The sequence below is a fragment of the Malurus melanocephalus genome, unplaced genomic scaffold, assembly GCF_030028575.1.
Source record: "Malurus melanocephalus ecotype Western Australia unplaced genomic scaffold, MMel_1.1 scaffold_116, whole genome shotgun sequence".
In the NCBI taxonomy this organism is placed as follows: domain Eukaryota; kingdom Metazoa; phylum Chordata; class Aves; order Passeriformes; family Maluridae; genus Malurus; species Malurus melanocephalus.
Genome location: NW_026623348.1, coordinates 1,378,316 through 1,392,387, shown reverse-complemented (window position 1 = coordinate 1,392,387; position 14,072 = coordinate 1,378,316). Strand labels below are relative to the sequence as shown.

The 14,072-nt window shown below is 39.7% G+C and overlaps 1 protein-coding gene across 1 annotated transcript in view; it reads left to right on the top strand.

Moving 5' to 3' along the window:
* The window catches only part of FBN1 (fibrillin 1), a 139,924-nt gene that overhangs the window by 9,372 nt on the left and 116,480 nt on the right, over positions 1-14,072 (top strand). The window contains exons 2-5 of the mRNA XM_057369896.1: positions 4,753-4,835; positions 5,736-5,834; positions 12,251-12,346; positions 13,859-13,954. Coding sequence (XP_057225879.1) covers positions 4,753-4,835; positions 5,736-5,834; positions 12,251-12,346; positions 13,859-13,954 — 374 coding nt within the window. The remainder of the gene's footprint in view (positions 1-4,752; positions 4,836-5,735; positions 5,835-12,250; positions 12,347-13,858; positions 13,955-14,072) is intronic.

The following is a 14,072-nucleotide window of genomic DNA, read 5'->3' as shown; positions in this document are numbered from 1 at the left end:
GTGCTTTAGATACTGATCTCCAATTTGTGCGTGCTTGGCTTCTGTCCTTTAGGTGAGGAGAGATCTTGGAAGGCCATGTAATCCAACCCCTATCCAGAGCAGGGTGAAGTTAATTCAGGTTGCTCATGGYCATGTCCACTAATGTTTGGACTATCTCTAGCGATGGAAGTTCTTGATTCTGTGGGAAAGCTGAGTAAGACTCCAGTGGRGTCAGCACATCTGAGCCACTCTGTGCATTCAGTATTTACTCTGAGACACTGAGTTTAGGTAGGTGCATAAAGCTGGTTTACAGCAGAAGCTATAGATCTGATTTTATGTCTCTTGGAATCTACTATTGAAAGCTCTTCATCTTCATATTCTGGTGCCTTAACTGTTATTCCTTATTACATTGGTTGGTCTCAGACAAGCACATTTTTAAGACTAGCTTTCCACTTTTTCAGGTGCGGTTTGTCAGTGCAAGCATGGAAGAATAGCTCCAATTTTATGTGGAAATGATCATCARATAGTTCTGGGTACAGTTTTAGCAGCTACCAGAGTTACCCACATAAGATAAACAGGCAAAGGTTTCTCTAAAAATAACCATTGGCTGATGATACTGCTTTAAATTGTATTTTTCTGCCAGAAAACTGGGTCTCCCTACCTTATGTTAAACATATGCTAACCATTCAGCCAAATAATTAATAGAAGTTCTTCATGAAACGTTCTCTTGCAAGGAAGAATCCCTGTATTTTCCTAGGGAGAGAAAAAATAAGTTGAGGGAGTGATGAGAAACCCTTCCCAGTATCCGTGCATCTCAGCTCAGCTCTAACTGGCGATCAGCTGTTTCTCTTGCTCTCTCAGCTGCTCTCTGCCCACTCTGTCTGGTCTCTAATTTATTTGAGACCCGTGCTTTGGGTTTGATTCAGAGCGGATTACGCCAGCGCTGGCCGGTGCATGGCAGTACTGCTGACAAAATTTCTGCCTGAAGCCTCGCTCACAGCAGTGCCAGAAACTCTTCCTCCCATGGGAGTTGCAGATGGGCAATACTTTCTTCCGGAGAGGGCTGTAACTTCTTCGAGGGGTCACAGGCAGGGCAGATTGGGGATTTACCCTCCCCCCTGGCAGGCTGCAGCACGGGGCTCGGACAGTCCGAATGCCGGAGGTGTCCGTGCCGCTCACGGGCTGGGTGTTCGCTGCTGCCAGCTTCACACAGGGCTCTTGAATACCCCCCTCACTCCTCTGGCTGTCACGTACCCTCGCTGCCTGGTTATAGCTGATAATAAGACTCTGCCAAGCTTAGCATGATTTGCTTCTCGTTATTTTACCTCAGTGTGCCCGCTCCCAAATCCACCGGCAGTGTCTCGGTGATGGCCGCAGGTCGGGGGGCCGGACAGCCGCGCATCCCTGCTGAGACGGGGCTCTGGAAGCACGGGAGGGACAGATCCAGTCGGTTCTTTCCGTGGGTCACATCAGCATTGCCCTGTGGAGATGGGAGATCTCTTATTTGAGAGCGTGTGACAGACAGAGGCMGTGCTTCATCCCCGCGCTGAGCGGGGCAGGACCCGTGTGTCCATCTCAAGGAGCCGCTGCCGCAGTTCTGCCCGAGCTCATCCCCCACCCGCTGGGAAGGGACAGGCGCGGCTTTACTTCCTAATGGGGTGTAGGGTCCCCGTGGTTGTTTCTGAAGAAGAATATCTTCTAATTTGGTGCATGCAGATGCTGTCAATGTCTATGCAAATCTGTCACTCTCAAGCGTTAGTTATCAGAATTTCCAGATGAACTTTCTTCTCTCTGCTGTKCCAAGATTTTTCTAGTTGATGTCTAATGACTTTTAATTATAATTATTCAACTCACTTTGCTACTGAATTTCTACTTGCATATCACTAATCAAAGACATAATATTTTGTTTACTTTGCACATCCTTGAAACTCTGGGCATCAGCCATCCTGTCTCTCAGCACCATATGATTAKAGAAATCCTTTTATGCTTTACATGTTCATTAAGTGACTAAAATGAAGTGAGAGATTTGTCTTTTTTTAATTTAAACTAATTGCAATGGAAACAGCTTTTTTCTGATGTTCTCTCTTTCTTCTCTGGGAATGAAAGAAAGGTGCTGTAGGTGGTTTGAGGGTGTAAAGATGCGTTTTTACTTATTTTATCATTACAAATCAGATTTTTATAACTGAATTCTGTTTATGCTGCTGTCCAGGAAAACATTTTCGTAAGAGTATAAAACACTTCTTTAGTATTCATTGCTTATAATATCAGCAGGAAAATATGCTSTATTTAACGTAAAGTATGTAACTGTTTAGAGTAAGTACCATGATAGAGCCTTTACAATTTGAATGATGGTTTTACATGAGGTAAATTGTTTATATTTTATTTATTTATGGGCAATACTTCATTTATTTACAGGGATTTATTGCTATAGTGTCTGATCASCTCATAAATATCAATGAATTTAACCTTCAAAATTAATAATTTTCAAAGTCATTTTATAAATATGCACGATTTAAGAACACTCTGTCTCAAAGAAGTGGCATTCAGACTTTAATATAGGTTTCTTTTATAAGCTAGACAGCAACTTTCTGACGAAAAAGTGTTCCACTGGAAAATAGCACTTGTCAGGCTCAAACTATTCCATGGAAGTAAAGTTTGATGGCTTTTTTTTTTCTTTTTTTTTCTTTTTTTTTCTTCAAAGCTAAGCATTCTGCATCTGAGTTGGAGCCTCCTGGGTGTATGGATTAGCCTACCCTGCGGACAGCATCAAGGTTCTCATGGTCTCTGACTTCATGGTTGCTGGCACATTTAGGTTTTCTGGAGTCCCATTTTGGAAAAAGATTTTTAAAATCTCTGTGATACAGCAATCTGCTCCTGACTCTTAACATGGACCAGGTGGTCCTCAAAGCCGTGTACTTGCTGRGAGTGAAATTTGACAGAGTACATAAATATCACTGTATGCTCAGCCTTCTGTAGATCCTCACCAACTGTAATCGGAAATGGGTGGCTTATGCCTGTAGGTTGGAACAGGTAGCAACAAACCCATTCTGTCTGTCTTAATAAGTTCCATTATTTCTTCTGACTGGAGAAGGTGAAAAGCAATCTCACTTGTCTGCTTGCCAGTCTTACTTGGCAGATGATTGTGGAGCAACATTTGGCATTGATGAACAGGGAACTCTAGGAAAGTTACATGGTTATAGCCCTGCAGGGAAGTAGCTGACATTACTAAAACTGAATACACTGGAATTAAATGAATAAGACTTTGAGTCTGTAACACCAGTTGCAGGAAGGAAAAAGGACTCTGCAACAAGTCCAATTGTGTTGTTCAAATTCACCTCAGTTACTACTTTGTTATTTTCCAGAACCAGTGGAAGGTAATGGTTTGCTTGCTTTGTAAGTGCTTGCTTTGACTTAAATAGTTTCTGGCCAAACACATAGTTGGAAAGAGTAGATGTCACTGAAATTGGTGTAATCAGAATACTTGAAATTGCATTAGCAATGCRTGTCCCCAAATAAATAAAGTATAAGGCTTTTGTTAGTTAGAAAATGTGCATAAAAAAATGTTTGTATATATTGAGATTGTTTGTCTTAAGTTGCCTCACCATATGAAGTAATTATTGTTTACTTAGACATTGCAATAGTAGGAATGAAGCACTTTGTGAAAGGCCAAGGACAAAACAATAATAGAAAACYCTTCCTGAAAAAGTAAGCACTTAAATATGGCTCTAATCTGTATACAATATTTTAATAAAGCAGTTCCTAGGAAGTTTATAGCTAGCTCTACCTGCATTAATCTATTGAGTAATTGCTTACAATATTAATAAATGTAAAATTTTCCTCTGCTAAGGTTATTAAACATAAAACAAAAGAAGGCACATGTTCCCATTTTTTAAGCTATTCTTACTAGCTTTATTTGCATGGATAGATGCATTAAATAAATAGGACAAGATAAATAAAAAAAATCTATTATCTATGAGGGACATAGAGTAATTTCAACTTTTCTATTTTTACCAATAAAATCATGATAGGAATAGTGTCATATCCTGTCAGTTTTCATTGTATACTCTAGTAATAAAGTTGTTTGACAGGGTAAATGTGCATGAGAGAGGAATATATTGGAAAGAAAAATTCCTGTGGATACATCATTTAAGGAGGGCAGTAGGCCCCTCATACTCATTTCATAGGACCCTATCACTACATAAACCCACATCCTTGATTATTTTTGGTAATAAGTAATTTTTCCTAATGAAGAGTTAACATATTTTGGCTCATTTATTTGGCTGATGTTCTTCTTGGCACRTTTTACTCATACATACATAGTTTTGTTCATGGAGAAAACAGGGAACAGTAATAGTACTTTAGAGTAAAGAAGAGAAAGCAACAAGCTTAAAAATTATCACTCAAAAAGCACTAGGTTTAATTTGTGCTTATTAATGAAGATGGATGGGAGCCCTCCTTTTGTATTTAAGTGTGCATTTTGCTCAAAAAACCTATATGATTACGTCTTCAGATATGGAATTATGTGAGACAAGGTTTTCTTATTCTATTCTGGTTGTTCAGATGTTACTGATTTGATTTTGTGCTTGTAATGTAATCTTTAATTTGTAAAAGTGTATGTTACCTAAAAACCCCAACAACTACAGGCTAAAAACATACAACACTTCCAAATTTAGTTAGTGAAATATATATTGCAGTGATTTGCTTTTTCTGTTTTATGCCTTACTTTTAAAACATATTTCTGAGTAAAAATAAGAATTAATTTTTTTTTTCCAGACCAAATGTGTGTGGATCACGTTACAATGCCTACTGCTGCCCTGGATGGAAAACTTTACCTGGTGGAAACCAATGCATAGTCCGTAAGTTAATCTAGTTATGTTTATGACTGAGTTTTATCTTTGTCCCTCCATGTCTCAGGGTATTTTTAATTGTATACCAGAACTGAAATGTGTTTCTATGTGTTTTCAATAGCAGCTGTACAYGATTGCTTTACCATTTAAAGTACATTAAGTTAATGTACAAAGTTTTGTGGGCTACAACACAGTGATGTGATACSAGTATTTAACAAAAGATTAATTTAATCCACATGTTGTGTTTAAGTCTGAGGTAAAAGGGTTCCAAGGGGTGTGTGAAGTGTTGGGAATGAGTGGAATATATTAATATGTTTAAGTTAATGGAAGGAGGCAACAGCGTCAGGCCAGCAAGTACATTTTCTCTGCTTTTTTGGATCACATCCCTGAAATATATATGTAGGGATATAAAGATATGCATGTTCATGGTGCTGCATGCATATTCATGTGTAGTACAACAGTGTACCAGAAATAACTCCTAAAGGCACTTTGCCCAAGGCTGATAAGACTCTCTCCAGAGATCCTGTGTGCTGTCCGATGGGAATTCCTGCTCTTGTTTGTGTGTGGTGCAGAAATAAAGGAAACATTGTAATGCTGCCTCAGTGCCATCCTTGCTCCAAGAGTGGTCTGGTGAAATGGACAACAGTGTCACTTTTCCAAGGAGATCTCCCCAGATCTAGCGTGGCCTGTGGCATGTTCCCAGACCTTTTCATAGCAGATGGTGAAGGCCAAAGTCTYAGCTGCCCCCTGTAAAGAGGCAGATGAACAGGAGAAACTGTTTTGGGATCTGTTGTATGCAGTTTAACGAGTTTGTGGTATTTGTTATGGTACTGAATTTTCTATCAGGTGCTTTTTATGTGTTTGAGGTTTTTGAGACATATTTTAAASGCATTTATGTTTTCTTTATAGCAATCTGCAGACATTCCTGTGGGGATGGATTTTGCTCTAGACCAAACATGTGCACATGCCCAAATGGTCAGATAGCCCCCTCCTGTGGTTCAAAATCAAGTAAGTATTTCTTCTGTGTCTCTGATATTGCTCTTTAGAGTCTGTGAAGCTACTAAGGTATGTAAAATAGTTCAGTGATCAGTATTTAAGACAAATAACCTCTGAGTCACCAGACATACTTTTACCACAGGAAGGGAAGTGTAGCTTCCTATGATGAAACTGAAGAATGACTCAGAGATTGGCTATTGGAGGCACCTTTTTTTTGCCAAATCAAACTAAGATAAACTAATAAGAATTAGTCTTATTGAAAGCAATTTTCATTCGCCACTTTGTAACACTAATTCCAGTCTTTCTTGTCTCTGGAAATTGCTTTATCTCTATTCACTGATAGATACGCACRTGGATACGGCACAGAAGTTGTAATGGTAGAGAGATGACTCTTGACAGTTGGCTGAACTTGACATGATTTATAATTTTTCTCAGATWTTAAGGGTTATAAACCAGACACTAAGCTGTGTGTTAATATATAGACCTATCTTTGCTGGGCTCAGTACATATCTTCTGAATCCAATASTGCTGACCTTCTTCAGGTGGCACTTGTGTAAGTACTAGAAGTACAGAGTTGCTCAAGGTTTTTAAGTGGAACAGCTTTTCATCAGAAAAACAAAGACGCTTTGAAAATGAAATGTTTCAGAGAGATGACTTTTCCTAGAAATGTTTGTGTTTCAGGTTTTCAAAGAAGGTTCCCCAAAGCCAGGGAAAACCAGTAAAATTAAATTCGTTCAATGAGCAGAGAGCTCAATGGCTAAACATGAGTCTGTAATATGCAAAGTTGTCATCCTTTTAGTTCTGAATAAYTTTTGAGACTCTGTGTGGTCTGCTTTGCTTCTATATTTTTTGCCTTGCCTTTTATTTTGCTTTCCTGGTGAYAAGAGTTTTCCCACATAACTGACCATTTCAGTTTGTGGTTTTAGCATTTTTATGCAATAACAGTGGAAAAACATTAACAACTGCAGAATGTATTGGAATGGCATGTACTAAAATGTTAAATATTGTTATTTGTGGTTCAACCCATCCTTATGCTCTTGTGGTGCCTGTTAGGGAGAGGACAGCATGAGGAAGATATGGAGCTATGGAGTTCTCAGAGAGTACTGGAGGGAGGGAAGGGTGCAAAATGCTGCACAAATGTGTGGTGGTGTGTTCCTGCCTGGGTTTGCAGCTACTGTTTTACCAGATGTTTATGCCTAAATTTGGTAAGCCACTAAAGGAAGGTACAACCTTCTCCCAAGTACCCTTTGGGGCTCAGAAGGAGAGATATTTCCCTGTATCTGTTACATGTTTTGGCATCTTYGTAAAAGTCAGGAACAAGTGGGCCTTAGTATTACCTCATTTTTTTTCTTTGGCTGCACTGAAGTCTTTTATGAGTCAAGACTTAAAAGAAAAATAGAGTATGAGTAAAGTTTCAGTTCTTGTAGTTCTTTTTCTGAAATATTCTACCATTGATCTCCATAGTTTTAGTCTTCATTGGAGTAGCACAGATAAATAGGTGCAGGATTTAACTACGGTGTTTAGTGTTTAAACAAGCACCTTCTAAAGCCTATATGACACAGCTAATTTGGTTGTTGACAATTGCTTCTCCTAAGTATGAATTTTCTACTAATCATAAGCTTTAATCTGTGCTGACATTTTTCTTACATTGCTGCATAGGTTTGCCTGCTTTTAAGTGTTGATTTTCTGTATACAGAATATATTAACACTTTACAAATAGACTTAGCAGTTGGCTTAAAACATAGTTTACATCTTGTTAAATTTCTGCAGTAAGATACATTTAGTGTATGTGGTTACATCCCCTCTATTTATTAAAACATCCCTATTCTAAAAGCAGAAGTGTCTTTTAATTTGTAGTGATCAGCGAGTCCACTGCTTCTGTGCACTTGTGTAAGATTTTTTTATGATTTAGTGCATCTTAGTACTTATAGAACATATTTTATGTAAGTTATTTGCTCTRTTGGCACTGTAGACAAAATCCATGAATATGTAATAACACAATAGACCACAATGACTTAGATCTGCAATTAGAAAACAAWGTAAACTTAAAAAATACTGTTTGACATCAAAGGGTTACTGTCAACTCCCTTTGGTAACAGTTAATATATACATTCATGAAATCTTATTTTAATTATATGYTTAAAAAAGAAGAAAAATCCATTTAAAATAATTTAAAAATTGATTGTAAATGGTACATATTTGGCACATGTAAAATAAAAATAGCAAATATGAGTTAAAATGCCATGATTTCTCAGAATTAAGAGTATAGCTTCTAATATATGAGATATGTCTGAAATRTCCTTTGGATATTTTAAGCTTTGTGTGTCTTTAGTACTTAAATAATTGGTAGTGGCATGGGTTTTATAGCAGGTATACCCACAGACAGAAACTGAATTAACAGTGGCTCYTATACTCTGGTTGTCTATTGAAATAAAATATTTAATAGCATGTGAATTTGAGAGCAAAACAAAGCCTCCAAGTTTGAGTCTTATGCAGGTCAGTTGCTGGGACTTTTCTGGTTACGAGTCAGCTTTAAGAATCTGGTTTGTGGTTGAAAAGATCAGCCGGTGGTTTTCTCAGCAGGGATTTTAGTGACATCAGTAAACTTTCTTGCTGACTAGTGGTTATTAGTGTGTAATCAGTGAATTTTTGAGTGTGCTTACAGCAGGTTTGGAGATCAGACTGCCAAGTGTGGAGGCATCGCTGCCGCTGGCTCTGATGGTGGGTGCKGTGGTGCTGCAGGTGCATCTGTGTGGAGATGTCCAGCACTGGGTGCTGTTGGGGATGTGCCACACACCCGGGCTGTGGCTGCTGTGTCCGTGTCTGTTGGTGCTGCAGCTGGGCCCTCTTTGTGCTCCGTTCATGCTCTGTGATCCTGCCACSTTGGTGGAGCTGCTACCCTGCTCCTGTGGGAGCAGCAGGCAAATGAGGAGGGTGTCGGGCTGCCCACAGGGTTATGGGTCAGGTGTGAGCTCAGCCCCTGGTTTTGCTTCTGCAGTCAGAATGGTTTGGGCTGGCTGAAACAGGGAAGGCATGTGCTGATGGAACTGTCCCTGAAGGAAGGGAGCCGTGACGGGCAGCAGGAGCTGCTGTGGGTGCTCAGGGTGGCAGCTGTGGGGACAAGTGTCTGTGTCCAGAGCAGGGCCTGCTCCACTCCCTTGCCAGCAGAGTCAGAGGCACAGCTGAGGACTGAGCTCTTATTCAGAGTCTTCCTGCTCAGAGTCTTCTTCAGAGACTGTCTGTGGTGTGGGGCTGAGCCTGGGCCTTGGCCCCTATGCCCCAGGACCCTACTCCTCACATGCTGTGGGATGTGTCTGCTCAATGGCAGCAAAACCTGGAGTTCAGCCCCTTCTCTTATATTCTTCTGCTGTCAGAGATGGTGTAAGGTCTTGAATTTCGAAGGTTCCCAGAGTTTTTGAGGGTGCTGCAGGTTTTGTCCATGCCGTGTGCTGCAGGGCAGCCGGCCTGTGTCCYGCTCTGGCGCTGGCTGCCATCTCTCTCCTGAGTCAGTCACTCGACAGAGAAAGCACGCCGAGCATCTGGGATGCGATGAGGCCGTCATTCCTTGTTTACAGCTCCTGGCAGGCAAAGCCCTGCGTCATGCATGGCTGGGGCTGGGAGCGTTTCCTCGGCAGTGGCACAGAGCGAGGCGGCCTCTCCTGCGGTGCCCGCTGGCTGCCCCGCCGCACCCTCGGCCTGAGCTGCTGCACCGGTGCCTCCGCTGCTTTTGCACCTGAGGACTGCAGCCCCTCACGCCTGCTGTTTCTCAGTTTGGGACTGCAGAGTAAACGGCACCTGTGTTACCTTTCGTCTGTTTGGTGAGCTCCTGCACGTTTCGTGAGCGGTTGTGGTTGTGGTAGTGCTATGGGTGTGATGAGGTCTTTACTCAGATTTGCTGGGTATTTATTTAAAAAGTCAGAAACTGTTGTGCTTAAGAGGGCAGCACTTTGATAAAAAACACAACTGTCGCCCACACGCACTGAGTGGATATGTGTGGTCTTGCTGGCTCTTTTGCAGGTTTATAAAGTTGTATTCCTGCATTGTTCCTGTTTTGACTTCAGACATTTCCAGTGCAGACTGTTTACAAATAGGATGTGAAAAAGAAYAATAATTGATTAAAAGCAACCATTTATTAATGTTAACATTTCCTGTTAATGAAGATAAGGCAAGATAAGGCAAAGCTCTATGCAYTGATTTACCAGCCTTATGGCAATTYCTGTACTTTTTCTTTGAATCTCTGTTAATGTGGTATCTTGGAACAGGTTGCTTCATTTACCGGAATATCTCCACTGGCATTAATGGAATTGTTGATATAGCTGGGAAAAGAGAACCTGGACCTGCATTAATATGCTASTTTTCAAAAATGCATTTTTAAAATCATCATCTAAGCTCCAGACAGCCTTTGAATGTGTTTCTATAAACTTTTGGAAGGATAATATTACAGAATAGTCTGTATGATTTTGGAAGTAGTCTTTTCAACATTCCTGCAAAAGAGGGTMGAAAATAAGTAATTCATTTACTGACTGTATGTTGCTGATTCTCTTGCCTGGTAACAGGGGAGAATGCTTACTGATTTAAATGGCTCATTTTAGTAAAGATGACTGGGTGTCCCAGCAGTCTCCTATAATGATTTTAGTTTTAAAAGGAGGAAGAAATATCTTACCTTGGAAAAGTTCTCTTAAGAAGCAGTAAGACAAGTTATTTGTGTGTGTATCCAGATTGAGGAAATATACTTTATTTTTACATGAACAAATAATATGAAAATCATAATTTAAGCTACTGTTAACCTTTTTATCTCAAATGTAGTTCAAACTACTTAAATGGCTTTGGTCTTCATGTGGGAATGGAAATTAGCTCTTGGCATGGCTTGCTCTAATTGAAATCAGTTTGTGGTTTTTGAGTTCCTTCCCTGCTTGACAGATGATATCATTTCCTATGCTTTTTGTAATCCCYTCTGTTTTTCTAAGATTGTATAAAGCTGAGTTGAACTACACATTTTAAAGTAACTATACACCTTTTTCTGACCTACTTAGGACATTGTCCAAAAATCTTCATCAGATATTCACGCTGTATTTGCAGACAATTTTGCTTGTTATGGAGGAATGTCAGGACATTTTTGTTGCTTGAAATACATTCAAAGGGGAACAAAGATGCAGCATAACTATTAGATACATAAGAAATGTAATACACAGTTTTTGCTTTTATAATTGAAGAATTAAGATTACTAGTGTTTTAAATGCTAGATTGCTTTAAATTCGTTCTCCAATTGTGTTTYACTTCTGTTTTGTGGATTCATATTGCTATGGAAGGCAGTACAGTTAAAATTATTATTTCTACTTGAAAACTTAAAAAAAAAMCCCATTCATGTACTTCTGAACTGTACGAAGCCAAATGATGCCTAAGGGTTTTGTGAGAGATTAAAAATTCAGTGGTTGGCATGGCACCTGTTAGCTGCAGGCTCTGACGGGATATGTAATTTTATTTTTCAGTCTTGGGCATTTCAGACAGCATGGTGTAGGTATCCAGTGCTCCATCAGAATCTACTGAAATGCTGATCAGACTGTAATGCTATCTGGGGAGGAACCTTTTATGTGGTTCCTGTTAAGAGGAAAACCATTTCCCAGCTGCTTACTGGAGTGCAGGCCCCAGTTCACAGCTGTGTTGGACAGCAGCACCTGTAAGGACTTCACTTTGTTGGGAGACCTGCCCACTTCTCTATGCCTGATGAAGAGCCTGACTTTTAGATGCTCCCAACATCTAGTTAAAACATTATATTTGCCCTTATTACTAGAAAAATTCAGCAGAGACATTATGTGTTACCGGCATGGGGCTTAAGCTGCCTGTTAACCTTTATAAGGGGTGGGGCTGCAGCTGGGGAGAGTGTGCTGCTGCTCCCCTGCTCTGCCCTTGGCACGGGAAGGTTGTTGGCTCTGGGGAAGGGCTGTCTGTGAGCTCTGCAGCTCCCAAGCACAGCAGCTCTGCTGGTGGGGTGACGCCACAGTTGGCATACAGAAAGAAATCACTCTGTTATTTTTCATTTTTGTGCAAGAAGTCCTGCCTGGCCAGGTCAGCTTCTGGTGTTGCATGTGTTGGCAGAACAGGGCTGTCTGCAGAAGCTTCCTTATATGCTTCCCTTTAATACTTCCCTCCTCCATTTCCCAGATGTTAAGACTCTTTTTCTAATGGTGCTGTCTGCCAGAAATTTCATACTTTTCCCTTATTTATGTCTTTTTCTCATAATTGCTAACTAGGAAAGAAATGTTGAGGATTTATGCTCATATAAAATGTCTCTGACTTCATTTGAATGAGGGGGCCATCAAATCCTTGTGCCATGTCCTGTATTCCTTAGGAACTGTATATCTATATTGTGCTTTGTARTGCCATTTTAAGGTTCAGTTTAACTGAGGAAAATCTTTTTTCCTTTCAAGTCCAACACTGTAACATCCGGTGCATGAATGGAGGTAGCTGCAGTGATGACCATTGCCTCTGTCAGAAGGGATATACAGGAACACACTGTGGACAGCGTAAGTACATTTCTAGGAATGTCGATACTGTGTGCAATTACATGATTCTGTGATGTGTAGATGGACAYTCTTTAAGCTAAATTTCAACTGCTGTTGAGCTTGTTTTTGATCAGGTATAGTGGAATTTTACAGAAAAAGMCATGACTTTGTAATGAATGCTGAGTGAATTCTTTCTGATCAAGACTATTGAAATAAAATTCATGTGACTTCATAATAATTGGATATAATTTGATCCYGTAGTTCTCACCCTACCATGATCCTATTGATCTCCAGGGCTTTTCACCCCTAGGGCAATGAGTCACATACCTAAAATTATGATTTTTTTTTTTAAATACAAATTTTTGTTTACATTTCAAGGTTTGCATCAGACTTAGCTAGTATGCTTTAGAAATTCTGATATTGTCTTACTAGAGTTGATGGACAGATTTTTTTATTTCCTCCATCCCTCCTTAGCCAAAAGCATTCCTGGATCTGCTGCTTGAAATCTCTCCCAAATTGACTCTGGTGCTCTCTTGTTCTTCTTGGCTGGAATACTGTGAAGTAACTTAAATAAGGATGTAGACACTTCTTTTAACCAAGGCTGTCAYGTTGCTATCTAGTGAACTATTGGTCTGACAAAGAAAATGTGTTTAGCTCATTTAATGAAAACCTTTTGTGCTCTGTCAAAATCAATGGCACACTTTACATGAATTTCAATATATTCCTGAATYCACCCTAATAATCTGGAGGAGGATCACATGGTGAAAGGATTAAGAATTGTATTTCTGCCTTCACTGTGAAATATCAAGTGGATAAAAGAGGATAAATGGAAATCTTCTTTCTACTGAAGTGAATGTGAAACRGAACAAAGAATAACATTACGCAATGAGCATCAAATTGTATTTAAAATCTCCTTTTTCATGTGTACGTTATATTTTCTGATTATTTTTGAGTGGAACTGCTTTTGGAGTTTATTATTAAAAAAAAGAGTTCTGAAGCTAGTGACAACATCATATAGGGGAAGAATATCCTGGATTAGCATGGAATACRTATTTATTAAGTTTTGCTGTAGCAAAACTTAAATAATAGCATTATTTWTTTAACATCAGCAAACAGTCTTTTAATACTGGATTATTATAGGAAGAACAAATATGTTTGAGGATTTAGACATGAAATATTCCTCTGCGTCTTTTATCTGCAGTCTCTGCCAGTGTTTATTTGTTTCAAGTTTGAAAGAAATGTTATTTTGAARTTATGGGATTGTCCAGCTATCCCAAAGAGAAAGGGTCTGAGAGGTCAGAAACACTGGAGTTGTTACTGTATTTGTGTTGTGCTCCCTTGAAAAGGTGATTTCATGGTACTAATGAGGCCAAGAAGTACTAAAAAAGGTCCTTTAGTAGATTCTAGGGAAAGAGTTTGGGATCCTGTTATATTTACCATTTTACCAGTTTACCTAAGTCGGCCAAGTATGTACCTTCATGTCTGTCTGAAAAGAGCTCGATAAAGTTTACTTTTGCCTTCTCTTTGATGCAGCTGTCTGTGAAAATGGATGTTTAAATGGAGGGAGATGCGTAGCTCCGAACCGATGTGCTTGCACGTATGGCTTTACTGGACCCCAGTGTGAAAGAGGTATGTGCCCTAAATCAGTGGTGAATAATTATGTTCCAACACCTCTAACAGCAGGATTGTTGGGCCATTACCTATTGTATCCTATAGCTGAATTGGTTGTGTTTGTTTTTGTTGGTCT